Below are 14430 nucleotides of genomic sequence, written 5' to 3'. Positions count from 1 at the left end.
TGCATGAATATTCACCCTAACGAGGGAAGCGTTTAATGAAATTGTATCTACTGTTAGTAACATTTACTTGTGTATGGCTTAGTTATCACATTTTAAGGAAGAAAAGAAAGATGTTTTACCTACATGTTATCTACTTTATATCCCTTCACCCACCCACCCATCCACCCACCCATCCACCCACCCACACATCCAAAATATAATGTTTCTCGAAAGCTTACTATGTTCCAATCCCTATGCTAGGCTCCAGACCACCGCCCCAAGAAACACTCCTAAATCCTTTAAAACCCAAGTTGAACTATTGATTTTTTGAAGTAAATTTTCCTACTCTTACTTTAAAAAGAAAAAAACTCCCAGCAAATTGATGGAGCATGGGAAATTATATAAGTGTATCAATGATTATGCAATTCAAGTTTTCTAAGAGCTTGTTTTTGGGTTTTTTTGAAAAGTTATTTGTTTTCAAAATATTTTAAAAGGAAAATGGGAAAGCGAAAGTTGGGGGCGGGGGCAGAGAGAATAAGAATGACAGAGTTTAGGGCATTAAAATTCTCAAAAAGTTAAAATACGATTAACCATATATTTGACTTCCTTTACCCTCTTCCCCCCCAAAAATAAATAAAATAAAATGAGGTTAGCTGGTCAACTTATTTTTTAACAATATAATTATTTTTATATTTGAAAAAAAATTATACGGATGTATATAAAAAACAAATGAAAATCTGTCCTTCTAAAATCAATACCATCATTAGAATTATTTAACCCAAATCCCAAAATGGCCAATAGCAAAAACCATTTTGCAGCAGTACAGCTAAAATGTAGGTCTAAAGAACAGCTATGTTTTTAACTTGCTGCCTAGAAAGTGAACCATTTTCTGTTTTGTCAGTGAACAACGTTGCAGTACAACGATATTTCTATTTTTAACCATCTGGGGCATATATGTTTTTCTTGTTTCTGATTGTTCTTTATTGTCAGTTATTTAAGAAGGAAAAGAAAAGTCATTTTAATCACTATTCCATACTCTGTCATCAAACACAAGTTATAAAAAGACACATTTGTGAGTCATCATTTAGCAAACATTTGTTTAATGACCTGTCCACTGGAGGTACTGGGCTAGCAACTAATCAACCAAGCAATGTACAAATGTAATCAAATCAAAAGTGAGTTGAACACAGTCCCTAATTATAAAAATCTCATAATCTAGTTAGGGAACAACAATCTAATAACCACATGTCTTGGTAGTAAGGTAATAACCTAATGTCTAGTAATAATCTAATAATGTAACGTCTACTAATTTCATGTCCAGTAAGGGGAAAAAAGCAATGTAACTAAATGATTAGGACACTGATGAGGGGTGACCAAGAAAGAGTTCAGAGAAAACTTCCCATCACAGGGGCCTGGGGATCAGGTCATGCCGAGGACCATGGGACTCAAGAGGTCCAGTTCCTGTGACAGTTTCCTCTTTACTTCATCAGGTATCTCAGGCTATCATTTCTGATGACTACGGTCATTAAGAACTCTAACCCAACCTCCCTGCCTCAGATTCTCAATTCACAAGCAAACTGTACATCCCCAGTGCCTACTTCCGAGGACATTGCTTTAAAGGGAGCAAAAGCACTGACCAGCAGATTCAGGTCTTGCCACTCACACCTCTCACTGAAGTGTGTTGGCATTTTGGTTTTGTCCCTTCTGGGTTTGCTTAGTGTGAAGCACACGCTAGTCACTGCTAGTAGAATGATCACATTTATTTTCTACACTTGAAAAGCTGAAGACCAAGGAAATGCCAGCACCGCTCATAAGTGAAATCACTACACCACCCCATTTTTGTTAAAAGTATTTCGTCTCTTCTCTACATACGCATGCAATGTGAGTTCTAGAAAGAGCTGCAGTCCTAAAGGCAAAATTGTGAGTTCGAATCCCACCCCATCATTTATCAGCTGTGTGACTTCAGGCAGATGGGTCTCAAGACCCTTATCTCAAAAACGGGGACTAAAGTACCTTCCCACCCCCTCTCACTAAGTCATTATTAACATAAAATAAATAGTGAACAAGAAAGGGCTTTGAAGCCCATAAAGTGCTAAGATGTAAGATACTATTACTGCCTTCCAATCCTCAAACAATCCATGCCAAATCATCCATTAGTGGAAACATCGTAATCAGTTCCAAAGACACGAGAAAAAAATCAATATTACAATAAAGAAAGGCACAATTTCCATATCCTCTCTTGTGCTCCCCATACTGACAATTTCTTCCTACAGACCTGCAGGAATACAATTTGAATTTGTTCACCGCTATGAGAACGCTATTTTCAAAAGCTTCCAGAATAAATATAGTTCAAATGTGGTAGTTTCTGGCATGTGGCTCTATCGATGATGATGTGAGGTCAGAAAAGTTTCTAATTAGATGTAGATACAAATTTAAGAAAACACAAGAATAATTTCAGAATACAAAGTGGTGTTATTAGGTTAACCACCACCCCTACCCCACCCCCAAAGAAAGTCTCACCATGAACATTTCTAACCCTCTACTAAACGTAGAGGAGGCTAGAAGCAACTCTATTAGCTGCTAGACAAAGTGGACCTAACTGATTTCTGCACAAGTTAGGATTTCTCAGTTCTCAACTGAGGAACTTATGGGAACATGCAGAAATGTGATCTGTGCTTTGTATCAATGTTTTTTCCTCTTGTTGGAGCTAAAGAGGCAATAGAGTTCTGGTTTAGTTTTATTCAGGTGTCACTCCTATGTGCGTGCACCCATGTCAGTTCTGACACAGAACTGGAACCATCTGTGTCCTTGTGTCCCCCCTCCAGACTGAAAACGTACTGAAAAGGGAAGAGACCATGTCTAAGGCAGCTTTTTATCCTCCAGCTATTCACCCAATAACTGGGACATAGAAGGTGCTCATTAAATGTTGACTGAACAAATTAAGGAATAAACTAAAGATATAATATTATATCAACTTTTTTCTAAGTCTAATGTTCCTTTATATTACACTCAAATTTAATCTTTAGATATTAGTAAATTAGATAACACACCTTCGGTGTAAGTAGTAGATTTGTGCAAGTTAAAATAGCTACGTCTTGAAATGAGGAAATTAAACAGATTGAATTGCCCAAATTATATGTAGGAAAGATGAACATATACATTTATTAATTAACATAATCCATTTATTGCTTCCTTCAAAACATTCTTGAGCAGCTACTATATTGTAATTACCTTGCCCAGAAGCCAGGCACGCAAAGTCAGGCAGGTATCAGGCTCTCAGGGAGGTGAGTGCCTGGTGAGGGAGAAAACCAGGTAAATATTCTGGTAGAGGTTGTGCTGGAGCCATGGGACCACCATGGACTGCACTAACTACAGCCGGGGTGGGGTTGGGATGGGGTGTGTGTACAGAAGGCTTCCCAGGGAGGTGATGCTTGAACCAAGGTTTGAAAAAATAGCAAGTTAACTTAAAGAAACTGGCATTCCAGGCAGAGACAAGAGGACGAGGGACCCAGAGCTCTTACCAGCAGAGAGAAGGTTGCAAGCAATAGGATGGCAGAAGATGAAGAGAAACAGAGAGAAAGAGAAGACGTACCCCAGATAGCGGGGGGCTCTGTGGGCTAAGGGTTTTCAGGCATCTTCAGGGATGAAGGAGCTGTATTAGATTTCTTTCAAGGGACTTAGAGTCTACTTAAAACAGATGAGGAGTAATAGCTGAAAAGACCAGTTTAAAAAAAAAAAAAAAAAACGATAGATAAGCAAACAGATGAAGTACTGAAAAAAAGCAAAGCAGAGACACTTTTAACTAAAGATAACTTAGTCATCATCTGAGCTTCATGGTCTGGGTTTTAGGTAAAATCGCATCTCTTATAATAAAGGATAAGAGGAAAATTAGGTGTGACTTTGAATTGTAAATGTTTTACAATTTTGAAAAACAAGGAATTTCTTTTTTACTAAAGTAAGTTTCTATCTCTTCCTAGACACCACATGTCCAGATATATTTCTCTCTGTCACTGACACACCCATCGATTTTAGTCAGTCATAATGCCATCAGGACATCACTGCTGGGCAGAGATGAAAGAAAGAGCAGGACTGACAGTCTGATTCCTCTGCAGACCATTAGAACTGGGGCACAAAGCCCCAGATGAATAGCCCAGCTGGGTCCAGCTGCCCCCCAGCCTTGCAGGCAGAGCTCGCCAGCAGTCCAGCTGACAGAGCGTATTACTAAACGTAGTCAGGTATCCTCAAATGCAGCACATATTAAAATTGCAACTTGGTTTTGGATTGCTTATTTTTATGTGATAAAAACATCAGTATTCATTTAAATGAAGGAATATCTAAGTGCCTGTTTTACTGCTGCAGTAAATTTACTTTCTCACTGCCAGTGACTAATAGAATGTAAGTTATTTTCAGGGAAAAATAAAACAGTCAAGCATTAATCTGAATTTCAGTTAAGAATGACAACATACAGGAACGTCTGTGGCAAGTTAGAATTAATCCCTTCCAAATGCGGCAAAATTCAAGTCACTTTATACAAAGGAGACTATAGAGAGAAGTATGAACGAAAACGCTAAATACCACTACTTCTAGTTCATTTTGTAGTAGTCTCCTGGGAACCTGGGAAACTACCGGCTAACTCATTTGATGGTAACGAAATGGTATTATTTACTTATGACCTTTTAATTTTGCTTCTCTAAGAGGGAAAAAAAGCCATCGCCATTGAAATGTTTTCCTTTTTCCCCCTATAACTAATTGTCAAAGGGAATGACAAATATAATAAACAAAATTACAAGGTATAAAGTAAAAATTTGAAATAACAGGAAAATTCTAGAAGCACATTCATTATGTTTAATGTAACTTTAGCCTTCTAATGTTTCCATTTCTCAGCCCATCCAATAACTATCAAAGACAGTCTTGACAAGTCACAAATCATATTGAATTGACTGTAAACATTAAGAATATTATATATGAGATCATCGTAATTAGTTAATGGATATTAATTGTGGTATTTTTTTTCCTTTGGACTAATTATTTTTCTCTTTCTTCTTTTTATAGTTTATTTTATTATAGTTAGCATCATGCTATTCCCTCAAGTACTGAACTAGCATGGGATGTGAATATTACACTCTGAAATAAATGAATTGCTCAATTTCCAGTTACCATCTATACATACTCCGTCTTCAGAATGTGTATCAGTATTCTGTAAAGGAGACCGTGACCTGCTTTTTTCCATCATGCATGAGGTTTCTGGACAATGCAATTGGGGCACTGGTACTTTTTTCCATGAAGAAAAACTTTGCAGTTCTATGGCATTCGTCATTTGACAAATGCAACCATTTTCCTTGTCAGTCAGCTCTTACTGAACTCACTCGCGGGGACTGTGGAATCCTGAAGGGCCCATTCAATTTCTGAAGAAGAAAGCTAAGATGAAGGACATGCCACTCCGGATTCATGTGCTACTTGGCCTAGTGATCACTGCACTTGTACAAGCTGTAGATAAAAAAGCGGATTGCCCACAATTATGTACGTGTGAAATCAGGCCTTGGTTTACACCCCGGTCCATTTATATGGAAGCATCTACAGTGGATTGTAATGATTTAGGTCTTTCACATTTCCCAGCCAGACTGCCTGCTGACACACAGGTTCTGCTCCTACAGACGAACAATATTGCAAAAATTGAACACTCCATAGACTTACCAGTGAACCTTACTGGCCTGGACTTATCACAAAACAATTTATCTTCAGTCACCAATATTAATGTAAAAAAGATGCCTCAGCTCCTTTCTGTGTACCTGGAGGAAAACAGACTCACTGAGCTGCCTGAAAAATGTCTGTCTGGACTGAGAAACTTACAAGAACTCTACATTAATCACAACTTGCTTTCTGCCATTTCACCAGGAGCCTTTATTGGCCTACAGAATCTTCTGCGCCTTCATCTCAACTCAAACAGATTGCAGATGATCAACAGTAAGTGGTTTGAGGCTCTTCCCAATCTGGAGATTCTGATGATTGGGGAAAATCCAATCATCAGAATCAAAGACATGAACTTTAAGCCGCTCATCAATCTTCGAAGCCTGGTTATAGCTGGTATAAACCTCACGGAAATACCAGATAATGCCTTGGTTGGACTGGACAACTTAGAAAGCATCTCTTTTTATGACAACCGGCTTATGAAAGTGCCCCACACTGCTCTTCAAAAAGCCGTAAACCTCAAATTTTTGGATCTCAATAAAAACCCCATTCATAGAATCCGGCGGGGTGACTTTAGCAATATGCTACACTTAAAAGAGTTGGGGATAAATAGCATGCCTGAGCTGATCTCCATCGACAGTCTTGCCGTGGACAACTTGCCAGATTTAAGAAAAATAGAAGCGACTAACAACCCCCGGTTGTCTTACATCCACCCCAGCGCATTTTTCAGGCTCCCCAAGCTCGAATCGCTCATGCTGCATAGCAACGCCCTCAGCGCCCTGTACCGGGGCACTGTCGCGGCCCTGCCCAGCCTCAGGGAGATCAGCATCCACAGCAACCCCATTCGCTGTGACTGCGTGGTCCGCTGGATGAACATGAACCAGACCAACATTCGGTTCATGGAGCCAGAGTCGCTGTTTTGTGTGGACCCACCTGAATTCCAAGGCCAAAATGTGCGGCAGGTGCATTTCAGGGACATGATGGAAATCTGCCTCCCTCTGATAGCTCCTGAGAGCTTGCCTGCTGACGTGGATTTGGAAGCCGGGAGCTACGTTTCCTTGCACTGCAGAGCTACTGCAGAGCCACAGCCCGAAATCTACTGGATAACACCCTCTGGACAAAAACTCTTGCCTAACACTCTGACAGACAAGTTCTATGTCCACGCTGAAGGCACGCTAGACATACGTGGCATCACCGCAACCGAAGGAGGTTTATATACTTGTATAGCAACTAACCTGGTTGGGGCTGACTTGAAGTCTGTCATGGTCAAAGTGGATGGTTCTTTTCTCCAGGATAACAATGGATCCTTGAATATTAAAATAAAAGATGTCCAGGCCAATTCCGTTCTGGTGTCTTGGAAAGCAAGTTCCAAGATTCTCAAATCCAGTGTTAAGTGGACAGCCTTTGTCAAAACAGGAAATTCCCACGCCGCCCAAAGTGCTCGAATACCATCAGATGTCAAGGTATATAACCTTACTCATCTGAACCCGTCAACCGAGTATAACATTTGTATTGATATCCCCACCATCTATCAGAAGACCAGAAAACAATGTGTTAATGTCACCACGAAAGGTTTGGACCCTGATGGAAAAAACTATGAAAAGAGTAACAACACCACATTGATGGCGTGCCTTGGGGGCCTCCTGGGGATTACTGGCGTGATATGTCTTCTCAGCTGTCTCCCTCAACATATGAGTGGTAATGGTAGACACAGACATGTGAGGAATTCCTTACAGAAACCAAGCTTTGCATTCAGTGAACTCTACCCTCCTCTGATTGACCTCTGGGACGCAGGCAGAGAAAAGAGTTCCGCATTGGAAGTGAAAGCAACGGTTATCGGTGTGCCAACAAACACAGCCTAAAAACAAATAACTAAACCTACGTCAACGAAAAGCTCATGACTGTAGTTGTGCTTGGGAAAAAGAAAAAGGCTGAGAAATATTACTTTCTAGAAAGAAGTGTAAGCTTCACCAATGCTGCTCCTGACCAATGGATATATGTACAAGTTCAGCATTTTAATTAACTGGCTTCCAAGGGTACTGTGGCAACCAAATAAAATGATTTCATTTTCTAGAACTTTCATGTACATTTTATGTCTGGACTACAGTTAAAGTGGACGAAAACATGTCTGTATTTTTTTTAAGTGTATAAGAGTAGTTGAACTGAGCAATACCTCCTACTGTATCACACTTATTAGCCACGAGTTTTTGCGGTGACCAGATAAACTTGAATTGACACGTGGTATAACAATTGGACACATTCTGTAGAGTAGACACAGTGAGTATGTGGGCCTCTTTTATAAGGAAAAATACATTTTGGATTAAAACCAATTGCTTTTGCCTTGTTTTTGTTTCTAAATAAAGAATAATTTCTGGGAAATGTCATCTGACCAGATATCATTTCAATGGCAACATTTCTAAAAAATGTTTCTCTATAATGAAATTTGGAATGTGAAGACACCTTTCCTGGGTTCTGTGACATTTTTACTGAAGGGCAATCATGACATTTTATTTAACCCTTTAACTAGTGACAGAAACAAATCCTCTAGGAAATCATGTATTCACTTAAAGATTTTCTTTTCTTAACAACAAGCTCTTGGACTGAATTTAATTATTAGGTTTATAATGTAAACGCAATGTCTGAGGAACCGAAAGTCTTATTTTAATAATTAGTAGTAACTCAATTTTAAGATGCTTGCTTTGCAGGAAATGTTGCCAAACCTCGGCAGGACTTATGATCTAGGTGTAATTTTCAAATCTCCCTGTGATTCAAAATACTTAATGAGCTCCCCTGCAATAACAAACAAATAACCTCATAATTGCTGTGTTGCAAACATAGCAATGAAACAATATCTTCTACATGACTCCACAAGAAGGTGGTTTATATACCTGAATAGCAATGAACCCAGTTGGTGCTGACTTGAATTCTGTTATGATCACAGTGGATGGTCCTTTTCCCCAGGATAACATGGAATTTAGAATTTTAGAACATTAGGATTTTCCAAGACTAAAATTTTAGAATTTTACTTTACAGTAGAAGAATTTTATAGGTTCAATTTTATGAAATCCCCCCTTTTATTTACTGCACTCCACTATAAAAATGGCAAGTCAGATAATTCCAGAGTTCAATAGAAATTTAAGAAGACAGTTTTCCTAATGAAAAGAAAAATAAAGACAAATTTAGAGTAAAAGAAAAAAAACGTAAGTGTAGTTCTCTATGACTATAGTTCAGGAACCTAAAAAACTCAGCTTTACAAAGTTGAGAATCATTGAATTGAGATGCCCAGAACATTCCCAATAATGTAGAATCTTACATAGCAAATGTAAGGATGTTACCTGGAGAAAAACAGCCAAGATCTTTTAGGGTGTCAGTCATATTTACAAACAAAAGCCATTTGTGTATAAGGGAAATATCCTGAAACAATAAAAAAAATCATCTAAGATAAAAAGCCACCCTTTTTATAGTCAAATCGCTCACCTCTACAAAGCTACAAGGTTTCCATGTTAATGGTGGTTGTGCTTGTTCATGAGCAAGTGCTGCATAGTATCGGCATGCCACTGGCCTGTGTACGTTCCCAACACTGCAGTCATATCCAGGTATTTGTCAATGCTCGACATTTGCTTTTGTGATAGCAGTGACAGTTGCTAATTAAATCTTAGATGTTTCTGACAACGTGGAAGGTAATTGTGATGCACTCTTTAAAATGAAGGGGAAAACTGTGTTAATTTAACACAACCAAAATATGAGACTTGCTAATTCAATGTGTTTCCCAAACACAAGTTTTACAACCTGATGAATCACTATCATACACTGGCTGACATTAGAATTTATCAGCAAGACACGCTCATATATCATGAGAGGTTTCAGCACCACGGACAGAGCTTTTTAGAGCCAAGCTATTTGTCAAAAATATAGAAGTTGAAATATGACCTATTAGGATGCAGGTATTGTATAGGTCAGCAAGAACTTTCTCGGGTATCTTTCATGTTTCTTTTAAACCTATCTGCATGAAGAACTATAACAAACATATAATATAGTTGAGAATGCATTTCCAGCTATATTTTCCTTAGAAAAATTGTAGCAAATAGCACTGAATAGACATAGTGAGTGCTGAAATGAAGTATTTTTTTACAGACAAATACATACAGATGCTCAAAGCAAAATACGATCAGACTTACTTCATTAAATTGTAATCTGAATTGCCACTAAATAAGAAAAGACATTCACTTGAATAACAAGAATGGCAACTCATGTTTCCTGTGTTACCCTCTAAATCTTACGTAAAGTCAACTAAGCATAGGTTAAAGTACTCAAAGCATCTAACTGACAATTTGGTGATACCATATGGATGTCACCACAAACTTTACCCATAACATATAAAACTCTAATGTTTATACCTCTGTGAATGCCAAATGATCCCTTCATCTTGCATGGGAAAAACATTTTTTTTCACAAAAATGTACACATTTTTTTACATTACATATTTTTAAATTTATACCGCAAAATAAAATTCAAATTTTCTGACATTAGTATGTCTAGTTGAAATGCATAAAAACAATATGAAGTAAAATGTGTAATTGCCAGCAAAGCCAAACAATAATATGCTGCTAGTTACATGCAGATCATTTTGCATAGAAAGAAAAGAAATATATTTATGGCACATACATCAGTCTTTTGATGCTGATTTCAGTTCTTAAATTTTTCTTCTAATTAGATAAAAAGTGTTAAGTAAAACTAGATTGGTAAGTATTAGCTTTATATTATAATTCCTTAGCCTATACATTTAACTATATTTTGTTTACATTCAGTAAATATTTACTATATGGCTATTAGTCACTGGAAAAACAGAAGTGAACAGGACACATTCCTCACTAGTAAGGGGCTCATATTCTACTGGATTACATTCTGGTTATGTAACACTGCTTTCATAAATATGTCTTAACAATGTTATTTAGTAGAGTCTCAGCTTCAATCCATAATTTTAAAGAATGGTAATATTCAGAAAATCACAGATTTTAATCTTGATCTAAAATGTTTTACTTATCACAACATGCTGATATAGGATTTAATTCAAATTTATTATTGAAATGTATTATTTATTGTACACTACATAGGTAGAAACTAGCCTAATACCACTATTAGACTGCTAAATTAAGAAGCATGTCTACTTACCATAAACTATTTCTAGGCATAGAAACATGGATAACTATGTTTCCCCTATTTTAAATACACAGAGATTAATCACCCAAGAAATATAAGAAGTTAAATTCAAGAAGATAATCTAGCATTGACAAAATGTTTATATATTTTATGAGGAGAACCAACTTACACTATCAAAGCCCATAAGATCTTCCATCAACTATGAAGGAAAACCTTAAAATTCCATAGATTAGCCTTTTACACAAAAAATCAGAAGTGATAGGAAGCAAACGAAAAACAACTAATAGTTTAAAAATATATTAATATTTGCCAAAGAAAGGGAAAATTCCAATAAAATGTCTACACACTTATCACAAATATCAGAAAAAATATTCTCCTTGTATATGTCCCCATGAAATGGCAGGTTGGGATTCATCCCAATGTTGACATTCTAGAAGATGGGGAATGATGACTAGTGATTATATTGTGACTACATCTTTTTTTGATCCAATCTCCTTCATTTTCTTTCTCTTTTTTCTTTAACTTTCAAAACAAATGATAACAAATAAGTAGAATTGTTTTTGTTTGTTTTTGTTTTTTTTATTGGGGAATACTTGGGGACAGTGTGTTTCTCCAAGGCCCATCTGCTTCAAGTCACTGTCCTTCAATCTAGTTGTGGAGGGCGCAGCTCACCTCCAAGTCTAGTTGCCATTTTCAATCTTAGTTGCAGGGGACACAGCCCACCATCCCATGAGGGAATTGAACCAGCAACAGTGTTGTTAAGAGCTCACACTCTAACCAACTGAGCCATCCGGCCGCCCTAAGTAGAAGTGTTTTTGAAGAAAATGGTTGTTGTAGATTTGTTTACTAGACTGAAAATCCCAAATGGACATTTGGGGTTAAATCTAAACAGACAGACTACAGTGATCTTGTGCAGCAGATGATAATATTTTCACCCTTAGTTCTACAGCCCCCAGTTCTGTTATACAAGTTGGCCCTGGCTAATGCATTGCTTACTAGGTCGATGCTTGGAAGCATGGCAGTATTGTACTGGAAAGAAAAAGCCATGCCTAGAATGAAATGCTACAATCAGTGTCACGGAGTTCTGGAAAAACAAAGAAACTGACTCTAGTGTCAACACAATTGTGGTTGCTTTCGTGTATTAATTTGAAAAGTGAAGAATTTATCTATTGTTAAGGGTGACCACCAACTTTTATAGCCCTGAAGCAAGGTAAAAATAAAAACACTATTTGTATACAGGGATAAAATGAGAAAATCAGAATTAATTCTAACAGTCATAATCCACATATGCAATCCTTAGAGAAAGATATTAAAAGGTAAATGTTAAGGAAGGATATTCTAGTGAAATGTAGATTATTTCCCAAATCTGGCCTAAATATTTCGTTAATGAGATAACAAACGTACTTTTGAATTGACTAGTAAACACCCAATATTCTCAGGGGAGAAGACAGCATATGAAGTACAATACAAATCCTTTCTATTCCTACTGAAAATAGACAAGCCCACAGAGATTTGAATTTACTTATTCCAGTCCACTGTACTTACACGTCAGAGGGCTCTTAGCTTATCTTTGAAATAAGCCATATAATCAATAAGAGGTTAGGTTCATCGCAGATACATCAATACAACTTTCTCTTAAAAGCAAACTGAGGTATTCAAATAAGTATTAAATTCAGAGCAAATATCATATACGATTTCAAAATTATTGTAGAGTGGCCCAGAGTAACAAAACATAGTAAAAAAGAATTGTGGTTGACCTTGGCAAGACTTTCCTAAGAATAAACTATAATGGCATTTGAAGACCTCACAGTACTTTGTGTGTTTATATTTACATTTTCTAACCCTAATATATCATCAAGAATCTAACAGCATTATGTGACCATTGTAAGGAAAACGCAGCTTCTCATTAAAACATATGGTGCGGTGTCTGAAGTTATTGATCCAAAATCCAATTGCGATATCCATGTATAATGTTTACCAGCCGCTGCAACAAATAATGGAGTAGGGTTGAAAAATAAATCGGCCCTCTTAATCCCAGCATGGAGAGAATCACAGTGTAATAAAATAACCTCCCTGTCGATTGTCGTACCAGATTCAAGGCTGGTGAAGACACAAATAGTTCTTAAAACATTAGAGATGTCATTACAATATGCCAAAACAATATGGTCAAACACACCAAAAGAATTCTTCAAAATGAATACTATGAAAGAAGAGTTCTTCCAAAGAATACCACATAAAATTGAATCCCATTATTAGATCTCAGATTAAAGTCAGATACTTCTGGTAAACATCCCTTTAATACTGGTTTCAGAGAGGAGTCACATATTCAATAAAGAACAAGAAACAATGTCTCAAAAATAACTAAGGTTTCTGGGATTCCAATCCCTGTTTCCTAGAAAGTTCATCAATAAAACATTATAATGTATATTTTCATATTAAATCATTTATTTTATCAGTTTCACAACACATTTACGTACAAAATATATAAACATATAATTATGATTCTTGCTACACAATGCAAACCCATGAGTATAAAAATAAAAATCCTTCAAATCGTAGATATGATACAGAAAAGATATGCAAATAGAAGAAAACATTCCTTTCTACTAACAAAATCTTTCTCTATACAAATACATAGGAATTAATAGAGCGCACAGAAGAAAGGAGCTACATCAGAAACTAGTGTGTGAGGGTAAGGGGAGTCTGGTTAGCCATCTAATGAATTATGTGTTTCTCAGACCTGGCTCAGTCCTGAAGTGAAAGTATGATGCTCAAGATATTTTCCTGGCACACAAATTGCATACAATTAATAAATATGTTATTAACATATTATTATATTTGAGTAAATTTACATTCATATATGCTTGAGTAGCAAGATAAAAACTAGGAAGGAAGGAAGGAAATATGTACTAAACACTGAACGTGTGCCAGACTAACCATTTGTTACAGTCTTAAGAAATCCACTCCACATCTAAAGTTAAGGGGTGTGGGAAAAACAAACATCTACCTCGTTACTGTGTGTCTGGCATACTGATGGATGTTGTGTCTCTAACCCATTCTCTCTCTCTCTCTCTCTCTCTTTCTCTCTCTCTCTCTCTCTCTCTCTCTCTCCCCCCTCACCCCTGCCCCCTCTTCCCCTCCCCCATCTCTCTAACAGAGTTTAGCTTTGTGGATGACTCGTCATCTATTACAAACCTTGGGTTCTGAGTAGTTCTAATGTATGAATTGGAATTTAACAATTGGCTCTGAGGAGTTCTATAAATGAAAGTGTTTTAGAACAAAATTATTTAATATAACTTAGATGACATGGATTGTCTGTTAATAAATGGGGCAGCAAAAATTATTACATAAGAACTTGACACCTTCAAACCTATCCATGGCATTAAAACCTACAGATGCCCATCTAGGAAGCTGAACCGCTATACTTCCCAACAGAAGAAACAAGAGGGTCCATTAAAACAAACAAACAAATATTTCAATAGGTTAATGAACTTCTATGGCATTAAACAGGCAGGCAAAAGTAATTTCGTGTGCCAAGAAGTTCCTCAGTATTCAATGAGTACTAATTTTTGCTTGCAAATATTTGAAAGTCGTTATGCTAAT

The 14430-nt window shown here is 37.0% G+C and overlaps 2 protein-coding genes across 3 annotated transcripts in view; one reads left to right on the top strand and one right to left on the bottom strand.

Moving 5' to 3' along the window:
* The window catches only part of LRRN3 (leucine rich repeat neuronal 3), a 37996-nt gene extending 29068 nt beyond the window's left edge, over positions 1 to 8928 (top strand). Inside the window, exon 2 of the mRNA XM_081079269.1 lies at positions 5032 to 8928. Coding sequence (XP_080935395.1) covers positions 5403 to 7529 — 2127 coding nt within the window. The 5' untranslated portion in view covers positions 5032 to 5402 and the 3' untranslated portion in view covers positions 7530 to 8928. The remainder of the gene's footprint in view (positions 1 to 5031) is intronic.
* Positions 1 to 14430, bottom strand: part of IMMP2L (inner mitochondrial membrane peptidase subunit 2) — a 722895-nt gene that overhangs the window by 366555 nt on the left and 341910 nt on the right. The window lies entirely within an intron of this gene.

The sequence above is a fragment of the Rhinolophus hipposideros genome, assembly GCF_964194185.1.
Source record: "Rhinolophus hipposideros genome assembly, chromosome: 18".
NCBI classification, from domain to species: domain Eukaryota; kingdom Metazoa; phylum Chordata; class Mammalia; order Chiroptera; family Rhinolophidae; genus Rhinolophus; species Rhinolophus hipposideros.
This window is presented reverse-complemented; position numbering and strand designations above follow the sequence as displayed.